This window comes from Phalacrocorax carbo, chromosome 6, assembly GCF_963921805.1.
Source record: "Phalacrocorax carbo chromosome 6, bPhaCar2.1, whole genome shotgun sequence".
Taxonomy (NCBI): domain Eukaryota; kingdom Metazoa; phylum Chordata; class Aves; order Suliformes; family Phalacrocoracidae; genus Phalacrocorax; species Phalacrocorax carbo.
This window is the reverse complement of record NC_087518.1, coordinates 51,480,938-51,493,981: the sequence shown is the minus strand read 5'-3', so window position 1 is coordinate 51,493,981 and position 13,044 is coordinate 51,480,938. Positions and strand designations below refer to the sequence as shown.

The window sequence follows — 13,044 nt, the reverse complement described above, 5'->3', positions numbered from 1 at the left end:
GGGGACACGCGTGGGCCGGGACTACGGCTCCCGGCGTGCGGCGCGGCGCTGCGGCAGGTCCCGGGCTGCCCGGCCGCGCCTGCGGCGACGGCGGGCACAGCGGGGCCCGGCGGTGCCACCGGAGCGGAGCGGCGGTGCCGCTCGGGGTGTCCCTTCGGGCGCCTCCCCGCCCGCCCGCCGCAGCCCGCCGAGCCCAGCCCAGCTGAGCCGAGCCTAGCTGAGCCGAGCCCCGGTGCCGCCGCCCTCGTCGGGGCGGGGAGGCGGGTCCCGCCGCGATGCGGCTGCCCGTGCGCCGCCGCTGTCGCGCGCCCGCCGCCGCCGCCTCCTGAGCGCCGCCGCAGCCATGGAGCGGAGGGCGGAGGCGCCGCCGCCGCCGCCGCAGGGCCTCGACTTCACCGTGGAGAACGTGGAGAAGGTGAGCGAGCCGCCCCCGAGCCCACCCAGCCCACCCGCGGCGCCGGCGGGGCGGGGGGACGCGGCAGCGGGATGCTGATGCTGCCGCGGGGTTGCGGGGGCTGCGGCTTGGGGCGGGGGGGGGGGGGGGGCACCTGCTCGCCGGTCCCGGTGCCGGTCCCGGTGCCGGTCCCGGTGCCGGTCCCGGTGCCGGTCCCGGTGCCGGTCCCGGTGCCGGTCCCGGTGCCGGTCCCGGTGCCGGTCCCGGGGGGGGCGATCCCTGCCCGCAGCGGGAGCGGCGGGGACCCGCCTGCGCGCCCCCCCGGGTGGGGGTTGGGGTCCGGTGCGCGGCGGGGGAGGTGGAGCCGGCGGCTCCTGCGCGCCGGGGCAGCCCGGGGAGGGAAAATGATGTGGCAGAAATGGGAGCAGAAGGGAGGAGTTGTGTCTCCGACGGGCGTCCTCTGGGTCGCCGTGCTGCGGTGCTGGGCGGCGAGAGCCTGCGGGTCTAGTCCTGGCTGCCCCCGGCATGGCCACTGTCTTCATAAGGCAGGGAAGGGAGGGCACCCGGGCTCTCGCTGGGTCCTGGGAATTGCTGGGAATTAGGGGTGGGAAAAGCCCTTGGAGGGCGGATGGCCCGGTGATGCCTTTCTGAGCCTGGAGTGATCAGCCCCCACGCTCCTGCTGATGCTCGAGGTCCTCCTAAGCAGCTGCAGGGCAAAAGGAGCAAGGTCGTGATTGCTAAAAACTGGGATCTGGGGAATGGCCATGGCAAAGCGAGGCTTGCCAGCATCACACCGCTGCTGGGAAGAGCCCTGGGCAGCCTCTGTGAACTGGGGTTCATCGTGGAGACCAAGCAAGGCACCCCAGTGAGCACTGGGGGAGGCAGCTGAGCAAAACCCTTGGGCCATCTTGGAGATGCTGGGGGCAGGGCAGCGAGGGATGCATCCCTGAAGGGCAAACAGCAAGAGAGCGCTTCTCCCTTCCACTCATCCTGTAGCCAGACATCCACTCGGAGACTGACAGCCTGTCGATCCATAGCTGGGTCCCCAGACAGCTAGTGGGAATCCCAGTGTCCTCATTTTTCCTCGGTAAGAATAGACCGAGTTCCTTGCCAAAGCAATGCCCACGGGTGTGCTGGTGGGCACATGGCTTATGTTTCACACCCGTCCCCACCCAGCAGCTTGCCTGGCCTCGCAGGAAGTGTCGGGCCAGGGATGTCAGGTTTGTAAGTGGGCACCAGTTGCCTCTGTGGCTGCAGGTGAGACAGCCCACCTCTGCCAGGGAGATGGAGATGGAGTATGGCCGGGGGGATTAGCTGATGTCTGGAAAATGCTACATTAATGCAACCTTCTGCAGCTTAATCTGCATATATCCAGGGCTGCTGGATGATTTTGCCTCCGACATCCTTTCTCTTCGGCAGACACAAACCACTCCTTTGTTTGCACCAACAATGAAGCGCGCACTTGCCCAGGAAGGGTGGGCAGTACCAGGGTGGGGGGCGGCCAGCGCTGGCTGAGTGAGGTGGGGCTGTGCTGAGGGGCAGCTCACCTTCGTTGCGCTGCTCTGGATTTAGTCTTCTGCTGCCTGGGAGGAGGCAAAGATGCCCTCTTAGGATGCTTCAGCTCCCCTCCCCCAGCCCGCTCGGCTTCTCCCAGTATCCGCAGGCTTTGCCAGCTCAGTGGTGTCCTCTGAAGATGAGGCTGTGGAGCGTGGTGAGGCTCTGAGCTGCTGGCTGGGGGCAGCAGCATGGTCCCTGCCCAGAGGAAGAAATGTGGGGTGGGATCAGAAAAAACTTGGAGGTTCAGCAGCTTGGAGCCCTCCTGTGCCTGTCTTTTCAGACAAAGCGAAGGAAAGGTGGGCTTTGCTGGGGGCTGGGCTGGTGGGAGGCAGGTGGGTAGAGTCACTTTGCCAGAGGTGATGCTGGCAGATAAATTATGCTTCTACTGGCCTGGGTTCTTCTGCCTGCCAGGTTTTGTGCATGGCTCTATGCATAACGTCGAATACTGATTGAAGTCAGGGTTTGACTCCACTCTGAGTTAGTGGTAAGTGCTGGGTCAGGAGCAGCATAAGGAGTTGGTTATCTCTTAAGTCAGAGGGTTGAAGCCTCTCCAGGTCACCCGCAGTGGAAGTCATCACATGCGGCAGTTGTAGCTCTTCTGACAGTTTTCATGGGAAGGATTTGCATCCCTGGAAGACCCTCCTCTACTCCTGCTGTTGTTTATGATGTGGTGGGCTGGGCAAATGCACCTGCAGTTTTGCAGGGCTCTGGGTGCCATGTAGCTGAGGAGGATCATCGCTGTGTTTATCCAGCATGACGTGTGCCAGGGAGAGCTGGTTAGATCCTCCAGCTGTGACCAGGAGTTGTAGGGAGGCGGGAGGGTACTGATGCTGTAGGCTGGGTTCACGCTGCACTTTGCCAGCCAGCAGGTCTGAAAGCCTTCGGGCAGCAGGCAAGCAGCTGGCTCTGTTCCTAAGGAGGTGTCAGGTTCAGGTGCTGTGCTTCAGGAGCTGTCTGAAAGTTGCTGCCTCCATTTTTTCCTTCCGTTTTTCCATACCTTGCTCTCCAATGACGCAGGGAAGGAGTGGGGCTATGCTGGGGCTGAGCTGTTGTGATACCGTTACTGTATCAGCGTCCCCCAGTCCCAGCTCAGGGATGCTCGGCTGCTTTTTGTTTTCTTCCGAGCCTGACCTAGATGCTGCTCTAGCTTCGGCACAGCTACAGCAGGCTGGTGTGGCCATGCTGTGTGGACCTGCTGAGCGGCCGGCCGGCAGCTCTGGGCTGGCTCTGCTTTCCCTGCACCTGCTGCTGAGTGGGACTGCTGCTGCGGCTGGAGGGGCTGGAGGGAAGGGAAGGCTGGGTGAGCCGAGGGCTTCAGGCTGCGAGGATGCTCAGCCTTCCCATGCCTAAACGGTGCAATCTGGTTCGTGACCTGCATGAGCTTTTGGGTGCCCAGGGGCTGTCCTTGGTGTGACTGACAGCCTGGTGATGGGGTGACACTGCCCAGGGAAGGTGACACTCCTGCTGTAGTATGAACCCTGGTGAAGATGGATTGCAGGTCGTAGATTGTAGATGGATTGGTCCCTGCTGGCTGTGTTTGTGTCACAGGAGCAGGGCACAAGCAGGACTTGTGCCTTGCATTTTGGTCCCCCTGGGTCAGGAGTGGCAGTACCTACCACTACGGGCTTGGACAGGAGGAGAGACCCTCTTTACCTGCTTCCAGTGCAGTTGAATCTGCCCCAGCAGTATCTCCCCTTTTAGAAATAAGAAATAAGGCAGTGCCATTCCTCCGTGAAATTCCCAAGCGCCTGGTCTTGCCCTCCTTTTTTGTCTGATTCCTTCCAGGTCTTTCCTCCCTTGGCCTGCCTCTCATCCTCTGGGGTGTTTGTGATATTCACTGACATCTTTTCCCTGGCACATTAACGGTCTGGCATCTCTGGGCCTTCCAGATTGCCTTGTGCCTCTCTGGAGATGCCTGATGAATGCACAGAGTCCTACCGGCAGGATGGGTAGGCGGGGTGTCATGGAGCTGACATCCGGAGCCTGCCATGATGGGAGAGGGGTGGCTTTGATCACTGCTCCTTGGAGATGCTGAGCCTCGGGGATGTGGCAGCTGCCGGGGCTGCCTTCCACCTGGGAGGATGGGGAGGAGAAACCCAAGTGCATCTGCTTTCTTCAGAAAAAGGTTATTGCCTGTCTTTGGAAACCTGATCAAGAGAATTATGGATCCATCAGGATGGGGGAATGGCATCCCCTGTCTGGTGCACCACTGGCAGAGGCTTGGCCACTTCTTCCTACAGGGAGCTTGCGTACGCGAGATGTGGCAACCGTGCTGGGCATGGTAAGTTAGGAGCCTCAGGAGAGGAGATTCTTGCAAAACTGAGGAAAGTGAGGAGTCACCTTCTTTAACATTTAAGGAGATCTTCACTGCAAAAGCAGCTTCCACCCAGAGCCAGCCTTGGCTGAACACACCTTGCTCCTTCCTGTGGAGTGGTGGTGATGGGATGAGAGGGCAGCACCTTGTGTTTGCCAGGGCTTGGCTTTGCCCTACAAAGACCATCACTGGAGCCTCACCTCAGCTCCAATGTCTTACGGAGCAGGAATGGGTGATATTGGCACCTGGGTGCCAATGGGAATTCTTCTCAAAATGCTTGCAGACTTGTTCACCAAAGTGATGGGTAGAAACACAAGATGGTGGGCAGAGGTGTTCGGGTCACGCTTGCAACTTGTCCTGGGCTCTGTGCTCCCAGGGTCCCTCTCCGGTTCTGTGCACCCTTTGCTTGTGCCCCCAGCCACCACCGCTGAGAGCATGTGTGTCCTACAGGCCCTGTCTCTGCTGGGGACAATGCTGTTCTCTGCAAAGGGCTGCTGGTCGTGAAGCAGCAGGAGGGATGCTGAGGCTGTCGAGCCATGTCTGGGCTGCAGCCCCTTCCAGACAGCCATGGACTTGGTGGGCAAGCTGGGCTCAGAGAGGGGTGCGAAGTGGCAGCACTGCTTATTAGGAGTGGGAAAAAACCCTGTTCTTTGGGGCTGCTGGCAAAGTGTGGGTGCCTTGAGCAGAAGCAGCACATGCATGGCTTTATTTTGCATCCATTTGCTATCCTTGGCACTTCGGCAGGCTGCCACCTTCCCAGGACTGCTGGCTGCTCAGCTTGCCCCGCTGTGTCAGGGGGAGGACAGGGAGGATGGCTGCTGCGCAGGGCGGGGGGAGGCAGGGATGACGCTCCCTTCGCTCGGCAGAGCTGTGGTAATGGCTGTGCTGTCACAGGCCTGGAGCGCTGGTGCTGCGAGTGCATTCAGCTAGAAAGGACAGCGAGAGACTGCAGCGAGAGCCATCCCAGGGGGTCCTGCTGGAAGAAGGCTGGTGGCTGCCGAGGGGCTGTGGCCGCTGTTGACCCCAGCATCCACGGCTGCGGGCACAGGGCAAGGAGCAGAACAGGAATACGTTTTGCAGTTTGCTGTTTTCCCTGCTGGGTTGCAGACCTTAGAGCTGTAGCCACTGTTACCTCCATTAGCTCAAGCAGACTGGACCCTGGAGGGGACCCATCTCCCCGTGGAGCCCCCCAGGAATGGCAGGCAGCGTGCTTCAGCTGTGTGGGGCTGGAGCCGCATGTCTGGGCCTCCTCTTGTCATCCCACAAATGGCACGGACACAACACCTCTCTGCTGGGGACCCTGTGTTATTGGATTTATGCAGTGTAGTCTGGGAGACAGCCTGCTGGCTCTGGGCTCCCTGCTCCGAGGGGTGAGGGCTGGGAGATGCTGGGCTTGTAGCAGCTTCTTTTCCCTCATGATACCAGACTATGAGCTAAGATCAGGTGCCTTTGCTTGGCAATAACTCTCCTTGGACTGGTCCCCCTCCCACTGTCCAAAGTGACCAGCGTGGAACCTCTGACCTGGGCTTTTTGGGCAAGCTCCCCTGCCCCGAGGCAGCTTCTGGCTCTCTTGAGCAGTTGATACCACTCCAGTATCTAGAGCCTATCTGAGACTTTGGCTACAGCTTTTTAGAGCAAGGAATAGCCATCATAACAAGCTTGAATTATTTTCAACCAAGCAGAGCTGACGCTGGAGAAAGCTCCTTCCCTGGCCAAAGGGCATAGCTGACAGCCAGGCTGTTTACCAGTTCTCACGTTACAGGTCTAATTGTGGAGGAGGCAGGTCTGGTGGCAGCCACCCGTTCAAATCGGAATGCACAAAGCCTCCCTGTCAGATGTCACTGCCTGATTTCATGCCTTTTGCTTCTCCCTCCTGGCGCTAATAAGTTCTCCATCTCATCTCCTGTGCTTCTTGATGGGCCTGAGAGTGCTGGCCAGCACGGTGCTGTCAAAGTCCAACAGCGCTGTTGCGGTGCCTGCCTCTGGGACGAGGACAGTGCCTTTCCTTGCTGGGGATGAGCACGCCAGGCATTCAGGTACCCTTCTGCAGGGCATGGTGCCTTGCAGCCTCCTGTGTATGGTAGGCTAGGGAAAGAGCGTAGTCTTCTCCCAGGGGCTTCATCTGCTGCTTTGAGCTGGGATAGGATGGTTCCAGTATTGATGCACAACCTTGGAGGTCCTCTGGAAAGCTCTCCCGCATTGTATAGAGTGCCAGATGGGATGCACTGTCAGCAGCACCGGGGCACGTGCTGCCTTGCCTCTCTACCTGGCATCCTGCACATAGGCAGGAACAGCCGTGCTCCAGCCAGGAGCTGCCACAGCAGGTCACCTCCTGGGCAGGTTGCTTGGGGAAGTGGGGTGAGAAAGCCAGCAGCTGTGTTTTTCTAGAATATTCTTCTGACTTCCAACAGCTTGCAGTGTGACTCTTCAGCATCAGCTTTGTTTCCATCCTCTGAAGAGCAATGTAGTTACTAGACTTTGCCATCTCGCCGCTCACCCTCTCTCCCCAAGGTGCTGAGCAGTGGAGGCTCCAGCGTGTGTTCCCTGGGGGACTCTGCTGGAAACCTCCCCTGCAGGAGGAGCAGGGCCATGGGGTGGTGTTGCTGGGCAATGGATGCCTCTCCGAAGAGCTCACAGGTGACAGCAGGCACTGCTGCAGGGTGGACGGAGCATGAGGGGTGCAGGCAGGGTGCTGGGGTGGTGGTGGGAAAGCCATCTGTGTGGCTAGAAAGCTGACCCTGCCTGGGGAGGGGTCTCACAACCTGGTTGCTCACCATTCCTCTAATGCAGTGGTAGTGGCATCTTCCCATCATGAGTGTTGAGGGGAGCATCTATGATAATGCTCCCTCTTTGCCATCATTATGATGCAGCAGCCATTTTTTGGGCTTAGACAGCACCAGAATCTCTGCTGCTGGGGCCGCACACAGGATGCTCACGCAGGGGCTGCGTGCAGGATGCTCATTCCTCAGCCTTGTGCTGGGCTCTGCCTGGTTGCTTGCTCCTCTCCCTTCAGTTGGGTGATCCCATGAAAGCACTGCGGTCTGCTTGCTTGGAGGTGGTGGCAGGATCAGGTCTTCGCCAGCAGTGCCGGCAGCCTCAGCCAGGCGGGAGGATGAGCCCACAGCTGCTTCCCAGCGTGCAGGCTGTGTACGCCAGCCCCCAGTCTGCTGCCCTGCGACGTTCCCCGTCACCCATGGTGCTGTGTAAGACTCACCCTGTGCTCACATCACCCTGGGGCTCCCTTTGGTGTGCCCACAGCGTGTGCGGTGCCGTACTTTCCCTGCACAGCTCCCCACTGTGAGACCATGAAGCAGCAGAGGTGAGTGGCTGGGGAGCTTGTGGGTTGGAAACCCAGCACTGGAGGCCAGGTCTGTCCTACACACGTGGTGTGGTCTGTGCTTTACAAACCTTGTACTGGATTAGAGGGCATGGATACAGCTTGTGCCTCGTAATATATGATGCATAGGGATATTCCACCCCCCCACCCCCCCCAGTTTTCTAAGTGTTAGCAGGAGGACTATTCAAAATAGAAGAAATCAATTAATTAGGGAATGTGTGGGAGTGTAAATGGGGAGGCTGATAGGAGGAGGGGAGAGGTCTTGGGCTAGGGAGCAGGCCAGGGGAACTGCTGCCAGCCTTTGCACCTTCTCGGGATGCCCAGTGAGCGGGGAAGAAGAGTGGGCTGTCAGTAACTCTGGGAATTTCAAGTGAGATTTCTTTTGGAAAGAAAATAAGCAGCAAGTTCTGTTGAGAGCAAATGAGACTGAGCTGGTAATGGAGGAGATAGTTGGGAGCTCCAGCTCCAGCCCTGCTGCTGGAGGATGACTCAGTCTGCAGTGAAAGAGCAGGGGTAGGAGCCAGGTTCCTACCCCAGGAGTGGTTGAGCTTTTAGCACATCTGCAGCTACTGCTCAATAGTGAATTGTTGCTTTGATGGGAGGGGATGACAGTACTTACCTCTGCCCCAGCCGCTGAGGGGATGCTTCGGGCGAGAGTCCAAGATAACTGAGAATAGGGCATGGTTTCAGGTAGCTGCTGCTAACTCGTGGGCTCCCCTTGGCCACTCTGTCGGGACAGATTTCTGTCTCCCTGTGTCCTGCTTATCTCGGGTTAACCTTTTCTGTGTCAGGATACATCTTTTAGTGGGACAGATGCCTGTCCCTCTGCAGCCCGTGTTGGCTAGCTCTGTCTCCTACGACGTACTTCATAACCTCTTTCTTTTTCACAAAGAGGTTATCCTTGTTTTCTCCCTGCCACAAAGTCTTGAACAGAGGCGTTTCAAATGATTGCCCAAGCAATGCCCGTTCTGTAAGGTTACTGCCATTTTGTCCTGCTCTTTGCTCTTGTGCTGGGAAGCTGTGGGAGGCACAAGTGCTTGCTTGGGAGGCTTGTTCCTGTGTCCGAGGCTGCCAGCTCTGCATGCTTAAAATCCTCTCCTGGGCACAAGAGTTGCACAGGGATTTCATAGAGCTTTTTAGGGGGAAGGAGGATGATGATATTTGAGACCTGGGGACACAAAAAATCCTCTGCACCTGCTGGAATCATCCTCCGATTTGATGGTGGGGCGCAACAGGTGCCTCTTAGCCTGACAAATACCATTGCTTTTCCTTGCTTCTGCCATATGCGGTCAGCAATTTGAAATGAAACACGCTGTGCCAGGCAGAAAACCTCGCTGTTGGAAAAGGGAGTTCAGGCGAAGGGTAGTTCTGTCCCCCTCCATGTGTGAGGGCATCACTGGTTACCACTTGCACCCACTCAGAATAACTAATTATGTTGCCCTTAAGAACTGTATAATATTCCTCTGCAAATAAAGCCTTGCAGCCTGTGTGAGGCTTTTCCTGCGGATCTGAGCTCTGCAAAGCAGTAACTACATCTCCCCAAGCTGTCGAGGCAGGTAAGTGATGTCCTTCTCCGCACGGGGAAGATGGATCAAGCAGCCCTGGACTGTCACAGGAGGTGGTGGCAGAGGCAGGGTTAGATGCCAGCTCTCCTGGCCCAGCTGTAACTCAGTGGGCCTGGGAATACTTCACAGGGACTCTGTGGAGGGATTAATCCCTGAGTTTAGTGATTGTAGGGTTTCAGGGCTCTGTACAACCTGACAGGCAGAGGTATCTGCAGCAGGTCTTGCATGCCTTGGGCTGCTGGACGTAAGCTTTGGGCCACACATGCTTTCTGAGAGCCGGTGCACCCATGGCACCTTTCTGGGAGCACGTGCAGGTGTAAGGCAGAGTGCTGGTGTGCCATGTCTCTTACTGCTCTTGCACTGCAGAGGGGTCCTGCACCCACCCCAGTGACAGTGCATCAGCAGGGAGGCAGGCGTGTTCAGCATGAGTGAAGGTGAAGATGAGAGATGACTAAGGAAAAGAAATTTCCAGAGTGCTGCATGAGAGGAGGAGGGAAAGAATGCTTTGCAGGTCCTTGCCTGCCACCAGATCACTCTTGTTTTGCTGAGAGCCCGAGGAGGAAGGCCAGCTAAAGCAGGCTGACGTGGGGAGGGTGGCTGGCTTTGCAGGGCAGCAGCTGGCGGGCAGCCCGGGTGCTGGGCTCTGTGCCGGTGAGCCTTACCCTGGCGGGACCAGCCATGGCTGTGCTCCTTGGCTGCTCTAGGATGCTTCCCTCTCTCTTCCAGGCTCTCCATCAGCTGTATTACGACCCAAACATTGAGAACAAGAACTTGGCTCAGAAATGGCTGATGCAGGCGCAGGTGTCCCCCCAGGCATGGCACTTCAGCTGGCTGCTTCTCAACATGGACAAGGTGCCCGAGATACAGTACTTTGGTGCCAGCGCTCTCCACATTAAAATCTCCCGTTACTGGAATGACATCCCAGCCGACCAGTACGAGAGCCTCAAGTCACAGCTCTTCACCCACATCACCCGCTTTGCCAGTGGCTCCAAGATCGTGCTGACCCGGCTGTGCGTGGCGCTGGCCTCCCTGGCCCTCAGCATGATGCCAGAGGCTTGGCCCTGCGCCGTGGCAGACATGGTGCGCATGTTCCAGGCGGAGGACTCCAACGTGGACGGGCGAGCGCGGTGCCTGGCACTGCTGGAGCTGCTGACAGTGCTGCCCGAGGAGTTTCAGACCAGCCGCCTGCCACAGTACCGCAAGGGCCAGGTACGCAGCGTCCTGGCGCAGGAGTGCGGCTCCGTCTTCCCTTTGCTGGAGCAGCTGCTGCAGCAGCAGGACTCCCCGGGTTTCATCAAGCAGAAGGTGTTGAAGTGCTTCTCCAGCTGGGTGCAGCTGGAGATCCCGCTGATGGACTGCGAGAACCTGATCCAGGCAGCTTTCACCTCTCTGCAGGACCCGGAGCTCTTCGACACAGCAGTGGAGGCTGTTGTCAATGCTATTTCCCAGCCTGATGCCCAGAGGTAAGGACAGCCTCTCCCATGCGCTGCAGGCTGGTGCTCCTGGGCATCGATGGGGGAATGGGCTGGGGAGGTAAAACCTCAGGCTTTTTTCTAACTGCCGTCGGCCTGGAGGTGATGATGACAGGTTTTGGAAGTGGGAGATGTTAAAAGCAGCCAGAGGTTCCTGGTTTCACGTGGTTGGTCTTGGAAGGTTTTGCACCATGGTTGACTTGTGGGGACCATGTAGTCTTGGGCAGCCACAGCCCATCTCCATCCTCCTCCTCTCAAGCAGAGGAGGATGCTCCCCTTTGGTTCCTCATGTCAGACCCTGCAATGCCCGACCAGGGAGCAGCTGCCCGGCTCTGGTCAGGGGGAGTTGAGAGACCCTCCTCTGCCTTGTGCTGCTTGTCCAGCCAAGGAGCTGATTTGATGCAGAGATAATAAAACCAGACCTGTCAGTCTTCTCCCTTCTCCTGGCTCCAGCAGCTTGTGCCAGCCAAGGACTCGTCCTTTGTGGCCGTGGTGCAGCTGGGCTGGGAGCTGGGACTGGGGCAGGTCCTGCCAGGGGTGTGCTGTGGGGCTCCAAGTTCGTCTGCTTGGCCACGTTGTCCGAGCTGCTGTCGGGTCTTGGGACCGATGCCCACAGAAGGGAAAGTACACCTCCTCCCATTCCCGTGGCCACATCCCCTCCTGGCTGCTTAGCAACCTTCCCCCGAAGAGGAGGGTTTCCTTGAAGGCTGGGCTGAGCTGCTGCTGCTGTGCATCCCTGTGCATTGCTGCAGATCATGTAGGCTCCGACCCTCTGCAGCGGTGCAGGTGCTGCTGCTGCTGCGGTTCTGAGCCCTGGTCCTCCCTTTGGTTTCAGGGCAGGGGCAGCTAGCACAGTCCCTGGCTCAAGGGCAGCCTGGGGCTGCCCTCCGCGATTACATGGGGGTTGCATCTGGATACTGGAAGTCCTGGTGTCAGGGTTTTGATGTGCTGCCAGGTGTGGGGAGGGGTTGCCTCATTTGCTAGCATTCAGAAGATGACCACAAGCAGCTTTTCCTTGTACTCGGCAAAGGCTGTGGGCCGGCCCAAACCCTTGCAGCAGGATTGGTACAGAAAAAGGGGTGAGAGAAGGTGACTTGCAGTTCTGAAACGTTGGACTCACTGCCTTATTCCTTTCCGTTTCCCTTGAGTCTCAGAAGTCCCTTGGCTGTGATTCCCCACCTGTGTGCAGGAGCCTGGCCCTGCAGTGCTGTTCTTCAGTTGCATTAAAAGCCTAAGTTTTGCATTGAGCTTTCAATGTGAGTTTTAGTGAGAAGCATGGCTGACAGCAGAGTTTCCTCTCTGCTCCCATGCTGACCCTGCCATGCAGTTTCTGATCCTGTTCGGTCCTGCCACACTGGTGGTTCCCTTACAGCATCACCAGCACTTGCTCCATCCTTATCCTTGGAGGCATGATCGCCCTTAGGTGTGCGGGCAGTGGCCAGGATGGGGCCGGCAGCTGGCCTGAAAGGCTGCCCAGTGTGTGCGAGCCTGGCGCAGCCCCTGCTCCCGGGGTGCGGGGACAGCAGTGGCATTGTTATGGGGCCGCCCTGCCAGGCAGCGTGTGGTGTCAGCTGCTCCGGGGGGAGCTGGACTGTGCTCAGTGCTGAGGTCTGGGATAGCTTTAGGAGCAGGGTAGCTCACAGAGCCACAACTTCCCAGCCCCGGTGGGCTCCCTCTTCTTCCCCTTTGTTCCTTGTGTCCTCCATCCCGCATCCCTCCTCCCGCTTCCCCTGGTGCTGGCTGTCCCGCCCCTCCGGCTTTGTTGCTCAGCCACAGTGGATTCAACTCTTCCCCAAGCCCTCAGGGAGTCTCCCGACCTTTCTTGTCTCTTTTCTCGACAGTCTGGGAGAACCCTGCAGCTTTTCAGCCACTCTTTTCCTCTGTGGTCTCTCCCCTTTGTTTCCGTAGGGGCCTGGCTCCCTGCTGTCCTTGGCCTCGGTGCTGGGCTGCCGACGTGGTCCTCTCAAAGCTTTGTAGGGCATTGCTCCGTGACAGGAGCAATCAGGGCTCCTCGCTTTCCTACGGGTTCCCCTGGGTGTTATGGACCCTGTGCCTTCCCTCCTTGCCCCCTCCCAGCCAGCTTCACTGGCATTGCTGTGGAGGCGATCAAGCAGGTGTGCTTCTACCATCAGCAGGAGGCTCGATGGCTCATGAGCTTGGCTTCTGCCGCTGGGTTTAGGTAGCCTGTGGGTCATCTTCCCAGGGGAGCACCATCTTGCAAGACATCCCTCATGCAGCAGCTCCTCACGCCAGGAGTAGCTGGCTGCCACCCATGTCCAGGTGGAGAAGGGCAGGTGGGACCTCATGGGCAAGGATCACCCTTGGTAAGTTGCTTGTGCCAGCAGCTTCAGTTTCCCTGCCTGTGAGCAGCAGCAGGTGGCTTTCCTGCCTCCAAGGTGTTACTA

At 58.5% G+C, this 13,044-nt stretch overlaps 1 protein-coding gene across 2 annotated transcripts in view; it reads left to right on the top strand.

The window, feature by feature from the left end:
- The first annotated feature begins 68 nt into the window (after window positions 1-68).
- IPO13 (importin 13) overlaps window positions 69-13,044 on the top strand; it is a 32,278-nt gene continuing 19,302 nt past the window's right edge. The window contains exons 1-2 of one of the 2 annotated variants that reach the window (XM_064455268.1): window positions 69-415; window positions 9,894-10,630. In XM_064455268.1, the coding sequence (XP_064311338.1) occupies window positions 344-415; window positions 9,894-10,630 (809 nt within the window). In that variant the 5' untranslated portion in view covers window positions 69-343. The remainder of the gene's footprint in view (window positions 416-9,893; window positions 10,631-13,044) is intronic. The other variant, XM_064455269.1, reaches the window with a different exon arrangement.